Genomic DNA, 26462 nt, shown 5'->3' on the forward strand with positions numbered 1-26462 from the left:
AATTAAACGGCCTGTAAAAGGTTTCAGCAAGAATACAAAGCAACCAGTCTTGATAGACGCTTTATGTCCACTCGGTACGTATATGTTGTCATAAACGTCTCGTGGGTCTTCATTGGTGCGATGTTGTTCGTCTTCCCTTGAACCCTCCAAGTGCTCAGTTTACAAGTATTACAGCTAATTAAAGGAGATCCCAATGTGTTGTTGTCCTTGGTGAAATAGTAATATGTGTCCTTTGCCGCAATTACTAATTACTAATGATGAGTGCAAGTGATGTGCTAGGAAATATCCTTCATGTAAAAATGGGACAGCTTATTTTATCTCGTTAAAAAATACATGTTTGTTCATCTGTTGATGTGACTTAAACACAAAAAAGTGACGAGAATAACTGCAATATTTAATGTGTTAGCTTAGAAAGCTTTTTATTGCGTGGAGTCATCTAATAGCATGGTGTTTAGTTGGTTGTATGTTTGTGTGCTGTTTTGATTCAACGGTGTGAGATTCTAAATTTCAGGTATTGGTGTTGTGTTTGCTTTTTTAAATCCTATATCCAGTGTTGAATAAATAGTTCTGTATAAAAATGACCAAGAACTGTTTATCTCCATTGCCCAACCTAATAGGGTTCCGTATGCTACAAGCCAGGGTAGAACCAAACTGCAAACCAGTCCTTGACCGTTGTACCCCGAGGTTCCCTTTATGTCTTATCTATACTGGACGTTGAGCCTTAAATGTGGATTTTGTTTGTGTAATTTTCTTCCTTTTTAGTCGTTTGTTGAACAAATAATAAAAACTGTGTGTTGTTTTATTTATGTGTACAGTTTTGACAGCGAACATTCTGCTCGGAAAACCCCGGGGGACACAACTGCCTTCGCTGTACGTGTAGACAATTTTACAAATGTGAGTGCGGTGGTGGGGCACAGAGGAGGACACAACATACCTCATGTTGTGTCAGTATGCACCAATGAATGAGAGGATCAGTAGTAATCCTCTCTGATGCATTCTCCATGGGTATCCTGGTAATCGTACCTATTGAGCGTAGTAATGTGTAGGTTTCGGTTGTTTGGGAATTGTCTCCCTTCGATCTTTCTCAGAAATTCGACGGACAGTCTATGTACTGGTCTTTCGTTTTAATATGATGTTAAAACCTGGCTGATGAATGTATATTGGATCTTAATTCTTTTGACTTCGAAACTGAGATCTTTTCTTTCCCAGTCGAATCTTTTGCAATATAGGAAAATGTGATCTATTGTCTCTTCTGTTTTACAATGAGTACAATCCGGTGAGATATCGTTAATAAATACACCGATGTTACTTTTTGATTTCGTGTTTCCTAATCTTAGACTTGTAATGACAATGTATCTTATTTATTTTGTCCTTATGGTTTTGATTTAGTAATAGGTTGATCTATAATTTGCCCCAAATTTTTCCATGTTTCTGACCATTTATTACTGATTTGTTGACTGATAATAGAACATACTTTTGTCTTAGATAATTTCACCTTGCATGCTATTGTGTTTTTCTCAAGAGCTTTTTTCGTCTAGGTCATCAGCTTTTTCATTTTCAGGCGTATTGACTTATGATATTAAAAACTTAAATTTACCTCAATTCCCTGTAGTTTTAATTTTTTAACTAAATTTAATATACAACTGATTACGTTTGGCCTTGCACTATTTCTCGTTTGCATTGATTGTAATGACGAAATGCCATCTGTAAGAATTACCACTCTATGGACGTTTTGATGTTAATAAGTCTAAGTGCTAATTCTATAGCAATGATTTCACGAATCTGAGTGATAAAGCGATGTTGTTTTTTCCGGAGTAAATACATAACCCTGCTTTGTTCATTTGTCAATTTATTGGTCCGTCAGTATAATATTTGGTATGATAATTATATTTCTCGTCAATTGTGGATAATGAAATTGTCTTGCTTCAATCGGATTTTCCTGTTTGTCAAGTTTGTCTAAAATTTCTGTGCTAATTCCCGGAGTGTGTAATTTCCAGGGCGGGGTTGGATTTGGAATATAATTTCTTCAATTTTAACTTGGTCTAAATTGTGTCCGACGAGAAGTTGGTTTGTTACATGGTGGTTTAGTGTGTTGTTTTAATTTGTCTCTATATTAAATGTTCTTAGCTTGTTCTAATATAACATTAGGTGGAAATTCAGGTCCTAGAGTTTGAGTTCTACCCCAGCATTTTCATATCAATTTAAGTTCTCTCCTAAGTTTTAATGGTAACTCACCAGTTCCCGCATGCAGACATAAGGTGTTTCTTTTTCGTTGCGCCTGTTGCTATTCTGAGTGCTTTATGATGTATTATATCTAGAGTTTTTAGGTGTTATCTGAGACCGGGTTATAAATTTGACATCCATTATCTATTTTTGACCTAATTGATGCACCGTATATCTTTAAAAGGTTTATTTTTTGTGTCTAGTCTGTTTCATGAAACGTAAATCATTGTGCTTAAAGCTCGTTTACAATTTTCTTTGATGCTATCTATACGGGATTTCCAGGTTAATGTTTGGTCAAATACCATTTCCAAATGCTGTTTTTGAAACAAATTTGATTATTTGGTCGCCCAAGTAGAGCTCTGGTGTTTTAGTTTTTCTTGTAAACGACATAGCTACTGTTTTGTCTTTTGAAACTTTAAAATCTAGTTATCAGCCCATTCCTTTACGGTATCATACATTCTCTATATGATTGTATCATTGTGTGACATAACTTCACGTGCGCCGAATGCTGGTGTCATAGTCAAACTGTCCTATCTTCCATAGATTGTGTTGTTTATCTAATTTGTTTATATATATCTATATTAGAATAACTTAATACGACACCTCGAATTAAGCATTATCGCGAATTGTCAAATGTTCGAGGAAATATTTGTTTTTTGCCTCGAAAATTTGACAATATTCTTTGAATAAGGTGGGAGATATCACACTACCCTGTGGGCTCCATTCTCTAAGATTATTTCATCAGGATCTTCACTGTTTGTTCTAACCTGTATTTTCCTATATTTTTGAAAGTTGGTTATGAATTTAAACATATCCCCTGGCAAAAGACCCTCATGCCAAACCAGGTCATAAACTTTTTCTAAATCTAAGAATTCTGCCAAAGTATTATGATTTGAACTTATGGTGCTTTTAATATCAGAAGGTAGCCTAACTGATGAATGAAGGGTGGGTCTATGATTCCGGAAACCGCTTTTACTTGTCATGTTATTGGTAATTAGGTAGTGCTCTGTTATTTATCATTGTTTCTGCGGTTTTACACAAGTGGGATGTTAAGGATATTTGTCTATATGATACCGGATCTTCTTTATCCTAACCTGGTTTTCGTATCAGAATAACAGTAGCACCATTCCATGAGTCTGGGTCATTTCCTTTTTCCTAAATAGTGTTAATTAAATCCCAAATAATGTGATATATGTTGTTGGGGTGTTCTTTTAGTATGGTATATGATGGTTTGTCTATACCGGGTGATGTACTTGTTTGCTTTTTAGTGTTCTAAAATATTCCTCAAGGCTAAATGGGATGTTTAGATCTGTATCATTTGGTCCTGTGTTTATTATTATTTTATTTCTGTGACGTTTTTTATTTTTGTTTTTCAAAATTTTTTCTGTGCAGTTGTTTTTGCAACTGGCGTTTTGGAATTGTTTTGACCAAAATGTTTGCTTTTTATGTTTGTTTTTCCTTCCGTGTTTTGACTAGAATGGGAATATCTGTTGGAGGAATGCCTTGTATGACTTTGATTTTATTCCAAACTGTACTAGTACTGGTTTTATCATTAAGGAAACCACATAATTCTAACCAGGGACGGCCCTGTTCTAACCATTGCTTCTCTTCGTGCTTATCACAAGTTTTGTTATATTTACTTTTAGGAATTTTCTAGGTTTTTTTTTTTAACATTTTGTTCCGAATTGTCATTTTTGAACATGTCTTCCCATCTATGTTTTATTATTTTTAACGAATCTACCAATTACAGTACCTTATATAGTTCGGTTAATGGGCGTGGCAGAAGCGGAATTTTGCTGTGTTCTTTTCGCGAATTAGATATTACCCAAGATGGCTGGCGTTGCGGTAAGTACATTAAGTGTGCCAAATGTAAACTTTTTATTTCACATATAATTAGTGTGGTTCAGAAGTATTTATGTTGATCTATGTTTTAAGATGTTCTGAGAATCTTTCAGTGTGGTTGTAAATTAAACAAAACATTACAATTAACACGAGAGAGTAACTTATAGCAGTGTACTTTCACTTTCAAAAGTTCTAAAAGTTTTCACACAGTAACCATGTTGAGTTGTCGGACACCAAGTGTCAGACCAGATCGTGTTAATTTATCTATCTTGGAAGTAGTGCATCATAAATTTAGGGGAACGTATGATATCTGTGTACTCTTTATTGCCACAACACTGTACAAAATCAGAATAACATTATTTAAGTCTTGTCAGCTCAAACTTAGAATATGGAGCAGTTATCCGGTACCCCGACACAACCAAAGAGATAACAAAATATAGAAGCATACAAAGATGAGATGCAAAATTCATAACAATAAACTTCAACCCTAGAGAGGAAGGAAGCATGACCAAAATGTTACAAGACATTCCTAAGAAGACCACACCATGGTCACATATTCCTCTATAAAGGAAAACTGTGAAACATCCAACATTGTTACATCATCAGTAGGAAACGACAGTAAATCAGTGGTCATTCAGCATGGCAAAACTTAACAGTACAGAAATTCTCATGTGCACTCTGTTATTGACTGGAACCATCCAGAAGACAGTCTTGAGCACTGAGGTAGAGTCTTTCAAGCTTGCCCTTGTGAGGCACTGCTATTAGAGCACAGCTCTAGAGAGATCTCACTTCATCATGTCATAGCCCAGCTGGGAGTCTATGAGGTACCAATAAAGATACATGCAGGTCAAAATTCATACAAGAATTTCAGTAATGATATGTATCAATACCTGATGTATGAAATATCTATGGATTGATAGAAAATTCCCTACACCCAAAACTGGCAGAGTGACCTGAACTCTCGTCTTTCAGACAACTGTAAGCCTTCAAAGAGGAATCTTAGAACCACTTTCTCCCATAGAAATGAAAGTTCACTTCCATGCTTTCTGGTAAGGGGGCGTCAGAAAAACTAGGATAGCCTGCTGTCCTCAGGACATCACAGTCTTTTTCACTGTTATTTAGCTGTTAAGATGTGTGCTGTCCTATTTTGGGGCTGGCTGAGAAAACAAAGTTGCCATCTTTGATTTTGTTAGTTATACTTTGTTATCACTATTTCTTAAAGAGATGGATGATTTTCAAATTTCATTCAATATGTAGGTTCTGCTTGGTGGTCAACAGACCTCCATTTGGATTTTGGCAATAATTCTGGTTTTCTCTATTTCTTGAAAAGTAGAAGATAGATCATATTCAGACTTATTTTTTGGGTTCCTCATAGTCCCTAGTTATGCTTTGAATGATTTTGGAAGTGATCTGGAAAATGATACGGCAAACAGGCAGCCATCTAAACTATTGACAGTAATAGTTTGTTATCAGTATTTCTGGAAAAGTTTTTGATGGATCATTCTCAAATGTCATAAGTAGGTCCACCTTGATCTCTTTTGTCCATAGTGTAAAATTTTGAGATTGACTGGAAAGTCAAGATGGCAGACATCAGAAAACCAGAATTTCTGACAGGTGGCCTTCTTGGATTTTGATTAGGAAAAATTGTCAGTACTAGTATTGAAAGGTACTGGATGGATCTTTTTTTAAATTTCATTTGAAGGTTCCCCTTTGTCCTTAGTTATGTACTGTTGATTTTGGGACTGATCAGGAAAACAAAATGGCCAACAGGTAGCAGATTGGGATTTGACAGCAAAAGATTATTATCACTATTTTGTATGAGGACTTTTTCAAATTTCATACAATAAAGAACCAAGAGAAGAGAAAAGAAGGGAAAAGATCCAACATCTTAAGACCAAATAAAGACACAAAAAAAGTTGGACACCAATATTCTTTCTAGATGTCTTACTTCCGTTGTAACTACTTTTTTTCTCAATATATAACACAAAAATCATCGTGATACACAGGAATAACATATGTTTTACTTTGTGTGTGGTGTGCATTATTGTTCTACTAGATGATTATAATTATAAAACACAAAGCCTGAAAGTAAAATGTGAACATCTGTTTTAGTACAATACAGAAATAGAGGAGAGTGAGAAAGAACCTATTTACCCAAGAGACCATGATCATGGTGACCTGGAGGGGGAGGACAGTAAGTGTTGAATAATAAACCACACATTACACAAACAAGGTGACCTGGAGGGAACAGACTGGAAGTATCACCCAACAAATGGCATAATACACAAATAAGGTGACCTGGAGGGGGCTGACAGGAAGTATCACATAATAAACCACACATTACACAAATAAGGAGACCTGGAAGGGGAGGACAGTAAGTTTCGCATAATAAACCACACAATACATAAACATGGTGACCTGGAGGGGGAGGACAGTAAGTGTCACATAACAAACCACACAATACACAAACATGGTGACCTGGAGGGGGAGGACAGTAAGTGTCACAAGGGGACAGACAGGAAGTATCACCCAACAAACCGCACAATACACAAATAAGGTGACCTGGAGGGGACAGACAGGAAGTATCACATAATAAACCACACATTACACAAATAAGGTGACCTGGAGGGGACAGACAGGAAGTATCACCCAGCAAACCACACAATACACAAATAAGGTGACCTGGAGGGGACAGACAGGAAGTATCACATAATAAACCACACATTACACAAATAAGGTGACCTGGAGGGGACAGACAGGAAGTATCACCCAACAAACCACACAATACACAAACATGGTGACCTAGAGGGGGCGGACAGTAAGTGTCACATTAATAAACCACATAATACACAAACATTGTGACCTGGAGGGGGAGGACAGGAAGTATCGCATAACAAACCACGCAATAAATAATCATGGCGACCTTGAAGGGGCTGACAGTAAGTGTCACATAACAAACCCACATACTACACAAAAATGATGACCTGGAGGGGGCAGACAGGAGATTGTAGACAGTAAGTATCACCCAACAAACCACACAATACACAAACAACCTGCAGCACATAGCATAACACATAGTAACAAATCTGCAAATTAGCAACCAGAATGTGAAATAATATGCACACAAAATACACAAATAACATCACATTACAACAGAGAGAACAATTGAAAAGTGAAATAAAAGATTGACAAGAAATGTTAACAATTGAAAAGTCAAATAAAAGATTGACAAGAAATGTTAAAGTAATAATGAAGAAAATCTAGACAACATTACGTAGACAGTATATAGCTGATAGGGAGAGGTTAAAACAAGTTATTCCTTTATTATAAAAAGTTTACTATTGTACCGTATATATCTGGCAAGCCATGCCTACTGTTGTTCAGTCAAGCTCCTGATGAATATTTGTTTTTGTTGAGCATTTGGAAGCCTCTGGGCTGTATGTAATCCTCTTGAAAGAAACAAAGAATTCAATAATTGTTGTAAAATCAGGTGATTCTCTGTTGGCAGTAAAATCTATGTATGGTTTTCTGGGTTTAATACACAGTAATGTAAAAGGTAATTTAAAACATAAACATATTGTTGCTGTGAATCCATGAACGCTGTTCATCTGTTACAGCTGTGGAGATGGTGATATGGTTGCGGGACAGGACAGGCCTTCACTTGGAACTACAAGGCAATGGTCACCAGGCAAAAGTCTCAGAACTTTTTCAGAAGATACAGGAGTCGCGCAACCTGCCAGAAAACGCTCATACAATTTTTTCATTGTGGATGGTGTCACCCTTATTAGGTACAAGTGATTATGTATGATATTCTCCAACTTTGTATGATCAAAATGTAGTATTGTATCTTTCTTGAGAATGAACTAAGACATAGGATATTGTTTTAGTACCCATTCTTCATGTCATTGTTCTTTTGTAATAGAAAGGAGTAAAGAAAAACATACCTTGCCCCCATTTGGGTTCGAACCAGCAATATTTTGATTTTTAGCTAGACACTCTTCTGCCTGAGGGAAATGAAATTTCTACTAGCCAAGGTTAGGAAAGTGACTTGAACTCATTGGTTCTACTTTATTCTCTCAATTCATCTTTAAGATGCCCACAACCTATGTTTGATAAAGAAGCATCTCAGTCTCCTGTGGCTTCTACCCTTTGAGAGGTCAATGGAACCAAAGATGTAATTATGAGGATTAACAAATATCAGGCCACTATAGCCTTCACTTCAAAGTTAAAGGTCAGAAAAGTGAAATTTCATCCATCATTGAAATTGTGACTTTCTCTTCAAGGTGAAATGGTTAAAAAATGCATAACAATCAATATATTCTTTTCTATGTCATAACTTTCACACTATCAGCAACATCTTGAAACTTAAAGCTTAACTGTATATATATAACCCACAGGTTGTGTGCAGTGCACTAGAAATAGTCACTGTGACCTTCACCACAAAGTGTGCATTATATTCTGGTCTGGAACTGAACTCTGAAACATTCAAAGACGGTATGATACATCAGAGATGACTGGAATTAAGTGAACAGTCACATCATATTACTGTAATTCAAGATAATGACATCAGAGTCTAGTTGTTCTGCACATCAAATATATTTGTGGTAAAGAAGGGAAAAATATAGAAATTTCTTTTTAAAGGTCTTTGAAATACATTTTTTAAGTATTTTTAACTTCCTTGCCTGAAGGACAAGTTAGTTATACCAAGGAACCTCATTCATTTTTGAGAGTCCAAGGTTACCTTTTCCCTTTAAATGACTTTTTCACTACTACCTAAATGTGCAGGGTCATTATAATGGCCTGAAAGTATGCTTAGATGAAGGGCAATGGATTTTGTTTAAGTTTGTTCAGATGAATGACATTGACCCTTTTTCAAGATCAGAGAGGTCAAATGTGTCGGGTTATTACACAATTTCTCCATTTCCATGAGACCCTGTGTTTTGCTACTCATTACGAAGGAGTATGTTTGGGATGTAATTAACCAGAATAGCTGTCTTAGCTACATAGCAAAGCAGGCACTGTAGGTCTCTAAAATCATAAATAGCACTGGTACTGGTAAACATAATTATTTTAACAGTAGTTTGATTTTAGCACTTTTTGCACTGCACGAATTCATGTACAGCATTAATTTTAAAATCAAAATAGGCCATGTATGTATCCTGTTATACCACCCTACCATTGTACAACAGCCCAACAAACATTAGTAACTTAGAACAAAGTCTTTGGGAATTATTTCACATTTATTACCCAACACCATCAACTGCATTAATTCATGTCCAAGATAACAAATTAAACTGAATGGTTTTCTGTGTGCTAAATTTTAACTGCACTGAAATAAGTTCTTTTACACTAGTCATAAATTGGACCCATTTAACAACAAATGCACTCTATCCAAAGTCATCGCTGAGCGATAATTTTTTTTCATCTCTATTGTTTTATTTCTAGAATTTCGACTGAAAGATGACCATCAGCCATTTGAAATTGCTCAACTCTGGGACAGGTTTTGTTTGGAGTATGCAGATAGCTCAATGGATGATATTGCCAGAGGTAAGTTTTGTATGGAGTTTGTGGGTAATCTGAGGGATGAGGCTGTCAGAGGTAAGTTTTGTATGGAGTTTGTGGGTAATCTGAGGGATGAGGCTGTCAGAGGTAAGTTTTGTATGGAGTTTGTGGGTAATCTGAGGGATGAGGCTGTCAGAGGTAAATTTTGTATGGAGTTTGTGGGTAATCTGAGGGATGAGGCTGTCAGAGGTAAGTTTTGTATGGAGTTTGTGGGTAATCTGAGGGATGAGGCTGTCAGAGGTAAGTTTTGTATGGAGTTTGTGGGTAATCTGAGGGATGAGGCTGTCAGAGGTAAGTTTTGTATGGAGTTTGTGGGTAATCTGAGGGATGAGGCTGTCAGAGGTAAGTTTTGTATGGAGTTTGTGGGTAATCTGAGGGATGAGATTGTCAGAGGTAAGTTTTGTATGGAGTTTGTGGGTAATCTGAGGGATGAGGCTGTCAGAGGTAAATTTTGTATGGAGTTTGTGGGTAATCTGAGGGATGAGGCTGTCAGAGGTAAGTTTTGTATGGAGTTTGTGGGTAATCTGAGGGATGAGGCTGTCAGAGGTAAGTTTTGTATGGAGTTTGTGGGTAATCTGAGGGATGAGGCTGTCAGAGGTAAGTTTTGTATGGAGTTTGTGGGTAATCTGAGGGATGAGGCTGTCAGAGGTAAGTTTTGTATGGAGTTTGTGGGTAATCTGAGGGATGAGGCTGTCAGAGGTAAGTTTTGTATGGAGTTTGTAGGTAATCTGAGGGATGAGGCTGTCAGAGGTAAGTTTTGTATGGTGTTTAGAGGTTATCTGAGGGATGAGGTTGTCAGAGGTAAGTTTTGTATGGAGTTTGTGGGTAATCTGAGGGATGAGGCTGTCAGAGGTAAGTTTTGTATGGAGTTTGTAGGTAATCTGAGGGATGAGGTTGTCAGAGGTAAGTTTTGTATGGAGTTTGTAGGTAATCTGAGGGATGAGAGTATCAGAGGTAAGTTTTGTATGGAGTTTGTGGGTAATCTGAGGGATGAGGCTGTCAGAGGTAAGTTTTGTATGGAGTTTGTAGGTAATCTGAGGGATGAGGCTGTCAGAGGTAAGTTTTGTATGGAGTTTGTAGGTAATCTGAGGGATGAGGCTGTCAGAGGTAAGTTTTGTATGGAGTTTGTAGGTAATCTGAGGGATGAGGCTGTCAGAGGTAAGTTTTGTATGGAGTTTGTGGGTAATCTGAGGGATGAGGCTGTCAGAGGTAAGTTTTGTATGGAGTTTGTAGGTAATCTGAGGGATGAGGTTGTCAGAGGTAAGTTTTGTATGGAGTTTGTGGGTAATCTGAGGGATGAGGCTGTCAGAGGTAAGTTTTGTATGGAGTTTGTGGGTAATCTGAGGGATGAGGCTGTCTGAGAGATGAGTCTGTCAGAGGTAAGTTTTGTATGGAGTTTGTTGGTAATCTGAGGGATGAGGTTGTCAGTTTTGGTAAGTTTTGTATGTATGGAGTTTGTGGGTAATCTGAGGGATGAGGCTGAGTATTTGTGTCAGAGGTAATCTGAGGGATGAGGCTGTCAGAGGTAAGTTTTGTATGGAGTTTGTAGGTAATCTGAGGGATGAGGTTGTCAGAGGTAAGTTTTGTATGGAGTTTGTGGGTAATCTGAGGGATGAGGCTGTCAGAGGTAAGTTTTGTATGGAGTTTGTGGGTAATCTGAGGGATGAGGCTGTCAGAGGTAAGTTTTGTATGGAGTTTGTGGGTAATCTGAGGGATGAGGCTGTCAGAGGTAAGTTTTGTATGGAGTTTGTGGGTAATCTGAGGGATGAGGTTGTCAGAGGTAAGTTTTGTATGGAGTTTGTGGGTAATCTGAGGGATGAGGCTGTCAGAGGTAAGTTTTGTATGGAGTTTGTGGGTAATCTGAGGGATGAGGTTGTCAGAGGTAAGTTTTGTATGGAGTTTGTGGGTAATCTGAGGGATGAGGCTGTCAGAGGTAAGTTTTGTATGGAGTTTGTGGGTAATCTGAGGGATGAGGCTGTCAGAGGTAAGTTTTGTATGGAGTTTGTGGGTAATCTGAGGGATGAGGTTGTCAGAGGTAAGTTTTGTATGGAGTTTGTGGGTAATCTGAGGGATGAGGCTGTCAGAGGTAAGTTTTGTATGGAGTTTGTGGGTAATCTGAGGGATGAGGCTGTCAGAGGTAAGTTTTGTATGGAGTTTGTGGGTAATCTGAGGGATGAGGCTGTCAGAGGTAAGTTTTGTATGGAGTTTGTGGGTAATCTGAGGGATGAGGCTGTCAGAGGTAAGTTTTGTATGGAGTTTGTGGGTAATCTGAGGGATGAGGCTGTCAGAGGTAAGTTTTGTATGGAGTTTGTGGGTAATCTGAGGGATGAGGCTGTCAGAGGTAAGTTTTGTATAGAGTTTGTGGGTAATCTGAGAGATGAGGCTGTCAGAGGTAAGTTTTGTATGGAGTTTGTCAGAGGTAAGTTTTGTATGGAGTTTGTGGGTAATCTGAGGGATGAGGCTGTCAGAGGTAAGTTTTGTATGGAGTTTGTAGGTAATCTGAGGGATGAGGCTGTCAGAGGTAAGTTTTGTATGGAGTTTGTGGGTAATCTGAGGGATGAGGCTGTCAGAGGTAAGTTTTGTATGGAGTTTGTAGGTAATCTGAGGGATGAGGCTGTCAGAGGTAAGTTTTGTATGGAGTTTGTGGGTAATCTGAGGGATGAGGCTGTCAGAGGTAAGTTTTGTATGGAGTTTGTGGGTAATCTGAGGGATGAGGCTGTCAGAGGTAAGTTTTGTATGGAGTTTGTGGGTAATCTGAGGGATGAGGCTGTCAGAGGTAAGTTTTGTATGGAGTTTGTGGGTAATCTGAGGGATGAGGTTGTCAGAGGTAAGTTTTGTATGGAGTTTGTGGGTAATCTGAGGGATGAGGCTGTCAGAGGTAAGTTTTGTATGGAGTTTGTGGGTAATCTGAGGGATGAGGTTGTCAGAGGTGTATGGAGTTTTGTGGGTAATCAGAGGTAAGTTTTGTATGGGGTAATGAGGGATGAGGCTGTCAGAGGTAAGTTTTGTATGGAGTTTGTGGGTAATCTGAGGGATGAGGCTGTCAGAGGTAAGTTTTGTATGGAGTTTGTGGGTAATCTGAGGGATGAGGCTGTCAGAGGTAAGTTTTGTATGGAGTTTGTGGGTAATCTGAGGGATGAGGCTGTCAGAGGTAAGTTTTGTATGGAGTTTGTGGAGTTTGTGGGTAATCTGAGGGATGAGGTTGTCAGAGGTAAGTTTTGTATGGAGTTTGTGGGTAATCTGAGGGATGAGGTTTGTGTCAGAGGTAAGTTTTGTATGGAGTTTGTGGGTAATCTGAGGGATGAGGCTGTCAGAGGTAAGTTTTGTATGGAGTTTGTGGGTAATCTGAGGGATGAGGCTGTCAGAGGTAAGTTTTGGATGGAGTTTGTAGGTAATCTGAGGGATGAGGCTGTCAGAGGTAAGTTTTGTATGGAGTTTGTAGGTAATCTGAGGGATGAGGCTGTCAGTGGTAAGTTTTGTATGGAGTTTGTAGGTAATCTGAGGGATGAGGTTGTCAGAGGTAAGTTTTGTATGGAGTTTGTAGGTAATCTGAGGGATGAGGCTGTCAGAGGTAAGTTTTGTATGGAGTTTGTGAGGGGTAATCTGGAGTTTGGGATGAGGGCTGTCAGAGGTAAGTTTTGTATGGAGTTTGTAGGTAATCTGAGGGATGAGGTTGTGGAGTTTGTAGGTAAAGTTTTGTATGGAGTTTGTAGGTAATCTGAGGGATGAGGCTGTCAGAGGTAAGTTTTGTATGGAGTTTGTGGGTAATCTGAGGGATGAGGCTGTCAGAGGTAAGTTTTGTATGGAGTTTGTAGGTAATCTGAGGGATGAGGTTGTATGGAGTTTGTTGGTAATCTGAGGGATGAGGCTGTCAGAGGTAAGTTTTGTATGGAGTTTGTAGGTAATCTGAGGGATGAGGTTGTCAGAGGTAAGTTTTGTATGGAGTTTGTAGGTAATCTGAGTTTTGTATGGATGTAAGAGGGATGAGGCTGTCAGAGGTAAGTTTTGTATGGAGTTTGTAGGTAATCTGAGGGATGAGGCTGTCAGAGGTAAGTTTTGTATGGAGTTTGTAGGTAATCTGAGGGATGAGGCTGTCAGAGGTAAGTTTTGTATGGAGTTTGTAGGTAATCTGAGGGATGAGGCTGTCAGAGGTAAGTTTTGTATGGAGTTTGTAGGTAATCTGAGGGATGAGGTTGTCAGAGGTAAGTTTTGTATGGAGTTTGTAGGTAATCTGAGGGATGAGGTTGTATGGAGTTTGTGGGTAATCTGAGGGATGAGGTTGTCAGTGGTAAGTTTTGTATGGAGTTTGTAGGTAATCTGAGGGATGAGGCTGTCAGAGGTAAGTTTTGTATGGAGTTTGTAGGTAATCTGAGGGATGAGGTTGTCATGGTAAGTTTGTATGGTAGTTTGTAGGTAATCTGAGGGATGAGGTAATGTCAGAGGTAAGTTTTGTATGGAGTTTGTAGGTAATCTGAGGGATGAGGCTGTCAGAGGTAAGTTTTGTATGGAGTTTGTAGGTAATCTGAGGGATGAGGCTGTCAGAGGTAAGTTTTGTATGGAGTTTGTAGGTAATCTGAGGGATGAGGTTGTATGGAGTTTGTAGGTAATCTGAGGGATGAGGTTGTATGGAGTTTGTTGGTAATCTGAGGGATGAGGTTGTATGGAGTTTGTGGGTAATCTGAGGGATGAGGTTGTCAGAGGTAAGTTTTGTATGGAGTTTGTAGGTAATCTGAGGGATGAGGTTGTATGGAGTTTGTGGGTAATCTGAGGGATGAGGCTGTCAGAGGTAAGTTTTGTATGGAGTTTGTAGGTAATCTGAGGGATGAGGTTGTATGGAGTTTGTTGGTAATCTGAGGGATGAGGTTGTATGGAGTTTGTAGGTAATCTGAGGGATGAGGTTGTATGGAGTTTGTAGGTAATCTGAGGGATGAGGTTGTCAGTGGTAAGTTTTGTATGGAGTTTGTAGGTAATCTGAGGGATGAGGCTGTCAGAGGTAAGTTTTGTATGGAGTTTGTAGGTAATCTGAGGGATGAGGTTGTATGGATTTTGTGGGTAATCTGAGGGATGAGGCTGTCAGTGGTAAGTTTTGTATGGAGTTTGTGGGTAATCTGAGGGATGAGGCTGTCAGAGGTATGTTTTGTATGGAGGTTTTAGGTAATCTGACAGATAAGGTTGTCAATAGTAAGTTTTGTATGGAGTTTGTAGATAATCTGATCATGGTAAGATTTTTTGGAGAAGGATCATTGATGACACCTGAAGTAAAAAGATTTGATGATTTAGCTTTTTTGATTTAAGATGAACCTGTTGTGATGGTCCAGAGGAATGTTTTTCTGTCACGGAAGGATGAGAAACTTGTAAGTTATCATGAATAATATGTAGAACATAAGCTTTAATGATGTCAGTTTTTCAATGTAAATCAGTCTTACATTCCGTAGTTACCCTGTAGTTTCGCAGTCTTACAGTCACCATGTGAACAAAGCTGTGAAATGAATGTAACTTAGGGAAATGTTAGTCGTAATATACGAGCAAGGGAGATCTTCTCTTTAATTCAATCAATTGAGCATAACGATAAATCAGATGTCCCAGGTTTAAATTCTGTCAGTGGTATTGAGATAGATAATAACCTCTGGTACATTTATGTTCGTGAGAGAACTAGGGAATATTACTTGTCATAAGCATTGATAAAGACTCAGCTGGAGATGATAAACACTCAGCTAGAGAGAATCCATCTTAATCTTGATCGGTAGAGTGTAAGACTAAAGCCAGAGGTTCCAAGTCCAAATCCTAATGAAAGCATTGAAATAAATGATAATTTCTGTTACATGAAAATTTTTGACCTTATTTCAGCTCTGGGACACAGCACCAGAGGAAGTGATGTCACTCCTGTACCATGAGGCTAAATACAATATCATCAGAGGACGTTATCTCTTATCGGACAGTGATTATGACAATTTGGCAGGGATCCAGGCTCTTTTGGAAAAAGGACCTTTCACTAGAGATTTAGAATCTTACAAGTAAGTTGCAATTTCTACAGCATTTCAATAACACACCATGACATATCACTTGTACTGTTATTTAGAGGTCTGATTTTCTCCTTACACAACAGAAATAAATATATGTATCTTATATTAGTGCAGGTCTTTCTTTACCCAAGTCGAAATAATCACAGATTAAATTTAGTCTGATGATTCTGTTTTACAAGATTGATTGATAATATCAAAATCAGTCTGACTTAAAACAACATTATCATTGTCAATGAAATAACAGTGAAGGAATATATGATTAAGTGTTGTCAGTATAATTTTGTGACTGATGTTGTGACAGGGATGACCTCAAGAACTACTACCCTCATCATCTGTGTAAGAACAAGAAGTTACGAGGACGGAAAGCAGTCACAGCTGAGCGCCTTAAAGAAGCTCATCAGTTGGCATTTAGCAATACTGGGGACATGACGAAACAACAGCTTTGCGGCCAGTATCTAACCATCTGTGCAAAATATCCTTTCTATGGGTAGGTATTAGCATACACCTAGTGGTATTATCAACTTACATACACCTAGTGGTAGGTATCTACAAAGATACACCTAGTGGTATTGTCAACTTAGATACACCTAGTGGTAGGTATTTACAAAGATACACCTAGTGGTATTATCAACTTAAATACACCTAGTGGTAGGTATCAACATAGATACACCTAGTGGTAGGTATCAACATAGATACACCTAGTGGTAGGTATCAACATAGATACACCTAGTGGTAGGTATCAACATAGCTACACCTAGTGGTAGGTATCAACATAGATACACCTAGTGGTAGGTATCAACTTAGATACACCTAGTGATAGGTATCACCATAGATACACCTAGAGTTAGGTATCAATTTAGATACACCTAGTGGTAGGTATCAACATAGATACACCTAGTGGTAGGTATCCACAAAGATACACCTAGTGGTAGGTATCCACACAGATACACCTAGTAGTAAAGGTATGTGAGAGTTAAGTAGAATCTAGATATATGTTCTGTGAAAGTGGTACCCTTCAGCAAAGGTGAATTTTTTTATACAGAGGTGCATTCTTTGATGCTGTCCTTCAGAAGCCAACAGGAAACATCAGTAGCATGGTCAATCGATCTCTTGCACGAGGGTTCCCTGAAAGGGACGTCACTGTGACGATCAATACAGAGGGCATCTGTGTGATTGATGATCAGGAAAAGGTACTGTAGACACCCAAAATACAGGAGATGTATTAACCAAGACCAATATCTCTACAGGAGATGTATTAACCAAGACCAATATCTCTACAGGAGATGTATTAACCAAGACCAATATCTCTACAGGAGATGTATTAACCAAGACCAATATCTCTACAGGAGATGTATTAACCAAGGCCAATATCTCTACAGGAGATGTATTATCCAAGACCACTATCTCTACAGGAGATGTATTAACCAAGACCAATATCTCTACAGGAGATGTATTAACCATGACCACTATCTCTACAGGAGATGTATTAACCATGACCACTATCTCTACAGGAGATGTATTTACCATGACCAATATCTCTACAGGAGATGTATTTACCATAACCAATATCTCTACAGGAGATGTATTAACTATGACCAATATCTCTACAGGAGATATATTAACCATGACCAATATCTCTACAGCTGAAGTATTAACCATGACCGCTATCTCTACAGGAGATGTATTAACCGTGACCAATATCTCTACAGGAGATGTATTAACCGTGACCAATATCTCTACAGGAGATGTATTAACCGTGACCAATATCTCTACAGGAGATGTATTAACCATGACCACTATCTTTACAGGAGATTTCTGATCATAAACAGTGTCTTTTCAGGAGGTTTTGCTGACTGTGCCTTATGAACAATTGTCCTGGGATTATGTGAATAGACGGGAAGGTAGCAAAATGCCAACTCTGTATATTCAGTTTCTTACGAAGGCAGACGAATCCACTCGTGTCCTGCAGATTTATTCTAAACAGGTTTGTGTTGATCAAATTATCTTCTATGTAGTTAATTATCATATTTGTGGTTATGTTGAACAGTGTATCATTCAATGTATAATATTGTTACACTATTTACACAGTACAGAATGTAGATACTTTGTAATAACTATTGTGATAAACAAAGGGACAAAATTGACCTTTTCTATGTGGAATGTTGGTTACAATGTATATAAAAATATAAAAGAGATCGAGACATCATAATATAAAAGAAATTGAGACATCATCAAAATGCTCGTAATATTTTTTTTAGATGCTTATCTTTCTGCTCCTTGTAATGCGATTCTCTGATAAAATTTTTATTGAATGAAAAAAAAAAAGTAAAAGTTCTTTCTTTTTGTATCCAAATGGTCACTCAAGTTAATTTGACAATACTGTTGCATATTTAGCTCACCTGGTCCCATGGACCATTGAACTTATGCCATGGGGTGACATCTGTCAGTTCTTTATTGAAAATTGCCACCAGACATGAACCACAGCACAGACCAAATTTCATCAGAAGCATTGTTTAGGAAGGGGAACCAAGTTTATATAAAGTGTGGTTCCCAGGAGCCTGAGGGCAAGGTCCAAAAAGTGGAATTCAACAGGTTCTTTAAAAATCCTTATATAGGAATGATTGGAATTTGTCCAAATTTGACCAGAAGCATCCCTTGGTGAAGGAGAATCATTTTTGTATAAAGGGAGGGTCACAGCCACAAGGGCAGGACTGTTGTAGAAATAGGGCAAATTCTTTAAATCCTTCTATAAGAATTCTTGGAATTGAGTGGGAGAGGGGGAGAATAAGGTGAAAGTAGAGCAAATTCTTTAAAAGACTCTTTTTTTCTGCTGGAATGTCAAGATTCTTTAGCAATTTGGTTTGAAACATCCTTGATTATATATATATACTGGACAAAATAAGTTAAGGATCATAAATTGTGACCATAATATCTTTAAAAATTCAAATCATGTATTGCCGGTAATTGCACTCGTAGTTTCTCCAATATGTACCTAAAGTCATGTCAAAGGTGAAAGCACGTGCATCTGAAGGTCTTGCCGTTCCGCTCTAGTTAACTATGGTGGTGTGAAAAACTGACTGGTCTATTACTACAGAGGAATCTTGCAGGTTTTATTCTGTTATATAAAAAAAGTTGAATTTGGAAACATTTAATCAATTTGTAACGAAAACTTGAAAAACTAATCATGCGAAGACATTTATGATATGGAAGTCGCGCGAGCTATAGGGCTCCTTCAAGCTGGTCAAACTCAACGAAATATGTTTCTCAGAGCGTGATTAGTAGGCTATGGAATCGCTATCAACAGACAAATAACGTCCGTCAACGCCCCAGATACGACCACGCTGTACGACAGCCCGACAGGACAGATTCATTTGCATCACGGCACGACGTCAGCGGTTTTTGAGTGCTCCTGTCTTGAATCTTCAGTTTCAGCGTGCTACAAATCTAAGGATTTCATCCCAGACAATCAGAAACAGACTCCATGCCTCTAATTTACGAGCTAGAAGACCAGCAGTCCGACCAATTTTATCCAGAGGTCATCGACAATCCAGACATCAATGGGCCACTCATCATTTGAATTGGCAATTACGTCATTGGAGAAATGTTATGTTCACAGATGAGTCTAGGTTTTGTGTTGACTTCCATGACAGTAGGAGGAGGGTATGGAGAACCCAAGGAGAGCGCTATGCAGACTGCTATGTTGTCCAGCATGATCGCTTTGGTGGTGGGTCAGTGATGGTTTGGGCAGGGATCAGTGTTGACTTCCATACAGACCTCTACATCATAGACAATGGATCTTTAACAGCTGTTCGATACAGGGACGAATATATATAAGGCCCATTGCAGGAGTTGTTGGCCATGATTTTATTCTGATGGATGATAATGCTCGTCCTCACCGTGCTCGTGTGGTCAACGACTATCTTCAACGTGAAGCAATCGTTCGCATACTGGCCAAGTCGTTCTCCTGATCTGAACCCTATCGAGCATGCTTGGGACACCTTGCAGTTTCAGCTCGCCACAGAACCGCCAACAGCTTATGATTGCTCTGCAAGAGGAATATATCAGCCACCGACGACTAATAAGGAGCATGTGCAGACGTTGCAGGGCAGTTATTGATGTCAACGGAGGTCATACTGCCTATTAAACTGCCAATTGCAGTTTGATATATTAACTTGCTCTACTTCCTCTTACACTTTGATTTCAAGGGTGCTGTTACTCAGGGTTATCTGCTCTTGGTAGCAATTACCACAAATGAATTTGTTTTGTGTAATTAAAGACTAAAATGAATGTTCTGTCATTAAAATTTAAAATATAATCATATTATTATTTGTATGTAAAACTGCACTGTTTCAAGTTTATGATCCTTAACTTATTTTGTTCAGTATATATATATAAAACAGTGTATGATATATATTGTACACTGTATATACACTGCTGTACAAAATATAATATACACTGTTATACAATATGTTGTACACTATTATACAATATATTGTACACTATATACACTGTTATACATTATATTGTACACTATATACACTGTTATACATTACATTGTACACTGTATATACACTTATACAATACACTGCACACTATATACACTGCTGTACAATATATATCATTCAATGCTGAACAATACATTGTACACTGTATATACACGGTTATACAATACACGGTACACTGTATATACACTGTTATACAATACATTGTATACTTTATATACACTGTTATACAATACACTGTACATACACTGTTATACAATACATTGTACACTGTATATACACTGTTATACAATACATTGTATACTGTATATACACTATTATACAATATCTATTATACACTGTTATACAATACATTGTATACTGTATATACACTATTATACAATACCTTGTACACTATATACACTGTTATACAATATCTATTATACACTGTTATACAATACATTGTACACTATATACACACTGCTGGTATCTTAACAGGCTCCCTTTATGGATGCACTGGTGGACACCTGTGTAAGGAAGAAACAAGATGAACAATCCTATGACAAATCAGAAGATAAAAATGGTATTCAATGCTTTGATATTTTCGATGTATTGCCTTTTTTTCTTGGTGGTGGCACCTTTGTTTTGTTTAATTCTAAATTGATGCAATATTTTAATTTCTACGCTAAAATGAATATAAGGATATATTGATCGAATTTAGTTCAAGTATCAAATGAGTGGATAACAAATTTTGAGATTTTGTCCATTTTTCCAAAATGGCCACCATCTAGATATATTTATTTTCCTACCAAATACCCTGGTGTCATTCACACAAATTGAGTTGTTATTTCTCTTTTTAAGCTTGTATCTTGTATTTAAGAATGGCTGTTAGAGTTAATGTTAAGGAATTTTTGAATTTTAAAAACAAGATGGACCAGAATCACTCATCTGTACTGCAGCTTATAAAAAAGTCTTTGTCAGATTGATAAATCAATTCCTGCAATCTTAAAAGTCCATTCCTTAAGCATGTTAAAACACCAATACCATGAACATTGATTGTTGAGGAAAATGAAGTCTGTATTTTTTAACACATTTGATTATTGTGATCTTGAAAAGAAAAAAATGCCTGGGCTTTGTCACAAATTGGCATCAAGTATCATTAGGTGCAGGAAAATCTATTTTCTCTTGGGGCACCAAGATCATCATTAGGAATGACTGGTTTATGTTCCAGTTTGGTCTAAAGCACCCTTGGGCGAAGGGAAATTACTTTTGTATAAACCACAGGTTTTCACCCCCTTGAAAGGGCCAAATAGGGGAAATGGAGCAAATTCTTCAGAATCATACTCTTCCTGTAGAAATGAGTGGAATTTGCTCAGATTTGATCTGAAGCATCCTAAGTTGAAGGGCAATGAACAATGGGTCTTTGCTGGTTGGAGGGACAGTGCCAAGTAAGGGAACAAAAGCAAATTCTTTAAAGTCCTCCTTCTGTTGGAATATGTTTATTATGTCTCAATTTGGTCTGTAGTATCCTTAATGAAGGGGAATCTAGTTTTAACGAATTATGGGTCACAGCCTTCAGGAGTGGGAGGGGCAAGGCCCAGTAGAGGAAGTAGGGCAAAATCTATAAAATCCTCCTCCTGTAAGAATGACAAGATTCTATCCAAATTTATTTTAAAGCATTCTTTGGTAAAGGAGATTTTTGTATAAATAGTTTCTCTGATCCACTGATGGTAGAGGGGTTAGGGCCAATGTGAAAATTGATAAAAAATCTTAAAATTCCTTTTCCTTTAGTTTGGATTAAGCAATTTTAGCCAATTTGTGACAAATTGAGGATCTGTCAGAGGGACAGGTGCCAAAGTAGAAAACAGAGTTACGATTGTAATCATTTTTTTTTTTTCTTCTTAGATGAAGGTCTATTTGCCAAAATTAAATTTGTGGCTCTGAAATTTATCTTTTAGGGAAAATGCAACAATATCAAAATGAATAAAATGCTTTGAAGTGAAAGCTGAATATCTAGGTAAGCATTACAGGCCCAATTGGCCTCTTGTCAATCTATAAGGATTCTGTTTTACAATAATACTTGATAACAGCTAATATTTTTGTCTTATTGTCTTTACAGAGACTTTCTGTTATGGTATATGCAACAAACTTGACCGTTTGTGTCTGAAGAAGTACTCTCTGACTGGTCAGAGTATGGATAACTGAACAGACTGGTCATTAACCATCAAGGAGGAAGTGCCAGAGCAAAGTTTTTTAAAGGATGGATTGAATTTGGGAAAAGAATTAATTAACTTATAAAACACATCTCAGAAACATGACATTAAATGGCAAAGTAGTCTATTTTGTTGTGAATATAGACTTACCAGGGACTCAGAATTTACCATTGATAAGCTTATTGTGTCCTGTACCTCAGTAGGAGGAATTGGGAAGACAATGCCTTTAGCAGAAATGATTGCTAGTGTTTCTGCATGAACCTGGAGCTAGGTTTAGTAGGAAGCATGTTGTCATGTTTTATGGAACAGGTTCTTTTTTTCCCTGTCAACAACGAGTTACTGATGTTATCATAATGATGTGTTATTGCAACATCCCACTGCTATCACTGATGTTATCATAATGATGTGTTATTGTAACACCCCACTGCTATCACTGATGTTATCATAATGATGTGTTATTGTAACACCCCACTGCTATCACTGATGTTATCATAATGATGTGTTATTGCAACATCCCACTGCTATCACTGATGTTCAGTAATAAATCCTACACTACAGTGTTGTGACAAGGAGACAGTTATAAGTTTGATGTTCAGTAATAAATCCTACACTACAGTGTTGTGACAAGGAGACAGTTATAAGTTTGATGTTCAGTAATAAATCATACACTTCAGTGTTGTGACAAGGAGACAGTTATAAGTTTGATGTTCAGTAATAAATCCTACATTTCAGTGTTGTGACAAGGAGACAGTTATAAGTTTGATGTTCAGTAATAAATCATACACTTCAGTGTTGTGACAAGGAGACAGTTATAAGTTTGATGTTCAGTAATAAATCCTACATTTCAGTGTTGTGACAAGGAGACAGTTATAAGTTTGATGGTTAAATTAAATGTCATACATAAACCTTTAAACACTTGGTAATGAATCCAACAGTTCTTATTAAATAAAATCTGCAGTAACACCATCTAGGATTGCATTTGATGCTTGAATGGCAATATGTTGCATACCATTATAAGTGTTAAAGAGGCTGCATTTCATTGCTTATATTTCTTGACCTTCAAAACAGCCAACTTTAAGGAATTTCCATGGTGGAGATTATGTTTGTTCAAAGGGTCTTAAGAACAAAACTGATTTTATCTTAAATTAAGATATTTCAGTTTTTCTTTCTGGTTAATGAATTGGATTTTGTAATACAATGTAGTTTATGTCTTCGGCCAAAAAGCCTCGAGCTCACTCCTAAACAGGTGTGGTTTGCGAGTATGTTTTAACAAATACAGTAGGTTTTTGCTGCTCATGAGATGTTTCAGAACACTGAACACTTTTGGTTGTAAAACAATTGTTTGTAATTGTGCTTGTTATTGGTTTGTAGTGATTTGTTGCCAGGTTTAATGATGATATTGGACAGAGATAAGAATACTAACCATTGTTTGTCATTTTTATGATACAGGTTGTACTGCTGTAGGTATATTTACTGTTTGTAATGATTGTAGTTTTATTGCCAGCTTGTGTTTTGTCTTATGATATCAACATAGTTTTAGCTTCCATATATGTGCCATTTTACAGTCCATTTATAAATATATTGGTATTTTACATAATATTTATAGAGAATATTATTATACAAATCTTATAATTATAACATTTATCCTTTTACTACATTGGCTCTATCCTATGATTTAAATGATCCTTGTAGATTTCTTCACATTTGTGCCTTGAAAGTATTCTTTGTCACAGTACTGTATTAAATTGAGAAACATTTTTGTATATAAGGCAAGGTTAGTAAACTTTGGTGTATATGAGACCAGGTTAGTAAACTTTGGTGTATACAAGACAAGGTTAGTAAACTTTGGTGTATACGAAACCAGGTTAGTAAACTATGGTGTATATGATACCAGGTTAATAAATTTTGGTGTATACGAAACCAGGTTAATAAACATTTTTGTATATAAGGCAAGGTTAGTAAACTTTGGTGTATATGAGACCTGCTTAGTAAACTTTGGTGTATACGAGACCAGGTTAGTAAACTTTGGTGTTTACGAGACCAGGTTAGTAAACTTATCTTACTAAACATACACATTGTACAGTATTTACTTATAAATGTAGTATCAGAGGTAGTATTTTATGTTTTTATTGTTGTGTAACATTTCTCGTAAGATCACAACTCAATGTTTTAATACCGGTATTTCACATTGTGTATTTGATTCATTTATTCTGAAATGAAGTCATTTCCACATTGTTTTTCCAGTTCTTAACCATTATTGCTATTGCTATGCCAACATTCCAATCTGTTTGCCAAATTGATTTCTATTTTAACATTGTTTCCAGGAATGTTGACTGTATCAGATATACATTGTTTACAACAAGTGCTTTTACAACATGATATGATACATCAACTCATTTATAGGGGTGACTTTTGATGACATCATCAGCACATTTAAAGTGACAACATTAAATGACACCATAAGCTCATTTATAGGGGTGACTTTTGATGACATCATCAGCACATTTAAAGTGACAACATTAAATGACACCATAAGCTCATTTATAGGGGTGACTTTTGATGACATCATCAGCACATTTAAAGTGACAACATTAAATGACACCATAAGCTCATTTATAGGGGTGACTTTTGATGACATCATCAGCACATTTAAAGTGACAACATTAAATGACACCATAAGCTCATTTATAGGGGTGACTTTTGATGACATCATCAGCACATTTAAAGTGACAACATTAAATGACACCATAAGCTCATTTATAGGGGTGACTTTTGATGACATCATCAGCACATTTAAAGTGACAACATTAAATGACACCATAAGCTCATTTATAGGGGTGACTTTTGATGACATCATCAGCACATTTAAAGTGACAACATTAAATGACACCATAAGCTCATTTATAGGGGTGACTTTTGATGACACCATCAGCACATTTAAAGTGACAACATTGAATGACACCATCAGCTCATTTATAGAGACGACATAAATGTTACCATCAGCTCTTTATAGGGAGAACATGAATTTTAGTACCAGTTTCACATTCCAATTAATATTACAGAAGGGTTTAGGTGTATAGTTTCACATTTCCATTAATATTACAGAAGGGTTTAGGTGTATTGTCTTGTGTAACCATTAATATTACAGAAGGGTTTAGGTGTATAGTTTCACATTCCCATTAATATTACAGAAGGGTTTAGGTGTATAGTTTCACATTTCCATTAATATTACAGAAGGGTTTAGGTATATAGTTTCACATTCCCATTAATATTACAGAAGGGTTTAGGTGTATTGTCTTGTGTAACCATTAATATTACAGAAGGGTTTAGGTGTATAGTTTCACATTCCCATTAATATTACAGAAGGGTTTAGGTATATAGTTTCACATTCCCATTAATATTACAGAAGGGTTTAGGTGTATAGTTTCACATTCCCATTAATATTACAAAAGGGTTTAGGTATATTGTTTCACTTTCCCATTAATATTACAGAAGGGTTTAGGTGTATTGTCTTGTGTAACCATTAATATTACAGAAGGGTTTAGGTATATTGTTTCACTTTCCCATTAATATTACAGAAGGGTTTAGGTAAATTGTCTTGTGTAACCATTAATATTACAGAAGTGTTTAGGTGTATAGTTTCACATTCCCATTAATATTACAGAAGGGTTTAGGTATATTGTTTCACTTTCCCATTAATATTACAGAAGGGTTTAGGTATATTGTTTCACATTCCCATTAATATTACAGAAGGGTTTAGGTGTATAGTTTCACATTCCCATTGATATTACAGAAGGGTTTAGGTATATAGTTTCACATTCCCATTAGTATTACAGAAGCGTTTAGGTGTATAGTTTCACTTTCCCATTAATATTACAGAAGTGTTTAGGTGTATAGTTTCACATTCCCATTAATATTACAGAAGGGTTTAGGTGTATTGTCTTGTGTAACCATTAATATTACAGAAGGGTTTAGGTGTATAGTTTCACATTCCCATTAATATTACAGAAGTGTTTAGGTGTATTGTCTTGTGTAACCATTAATATTACAGAAGTGTTTAGGTGTATAGTTTCACATTCCCATTAATATTACAGAAGTGTTTAGGTGTATAGTTTTAT

The 26462-nt window shown here is 36.9% G+C and overlaps 1 protein-coding gene across 1 annotated transcript; it reads left to right on the forward strand.

Moving 5' to 3' along the window:
- Window positions 1–4053: 4053 nt before the first annotated feature.
- LOC132543361 (putative FERM domain-containing protein FRMD8P1) lies at window positions 4054–24888 on the forward strand. Its single transcript, XM_060206853.1, has 12 exons — window positions 4054–4068; window positions 4986–5114; window positions 6178–6259; window positions 7683–7853; window positions 9511–9612; window positions 14923–14981; window positions 15475–15641; window positions 15952–16137; window positions 16693–16840; window positions 17491–17634; window positions 20630–20714; window positions 22251–24888. The coding sequence occupies exons 1-12, from the start codon at window positions 4054–4056 to the stop codon at window positions 22334–22336; spliced, it is 1374 nt and encodes a 457-aa protein (XP_060062836.1). The 3' UTR covers window positions 22337–24888.
- Window positions 24889–26462: the final 1574 nt, after the last annotated feature.

This window comes from Ylistrum balloti, unplaced genomic scaffold (genome assembly GCF_031769215.1).
Source record: "Ylistrum balloti isolate Yb309-2 unplaced genomic scaffold, AGI_CSIRO_Ybal_v1 Utg369754, whole genome shotgun sequence".
Classification (NCBI taxonomy): Eukaryota; Metazoa; Mollusca; class Bivalvia; order Pectinida; family Pectinidae; genus Ylistrum; species Ylistrum balloti.

Excerpts from the sequence above, each read along its gene's own strand:
- LOC132543361 (XM_060206853.1), top strand. Across the intron at positions 5,115-6,177 it reads GTTCACTTCCATGCTTTCTG|TACAATACAGAAATAGAGGA; the intron begins GTAAGGGGGCGT and ends CATCTGTTTTAG. Across the intron at positions 16,138-16,692 it reads GCAAAATATCCTTTCTATGG|AGGTGCATTCTTTGATGCTG; the intron begins GTAGGTATTAGC and ends TTTTTTATACAG.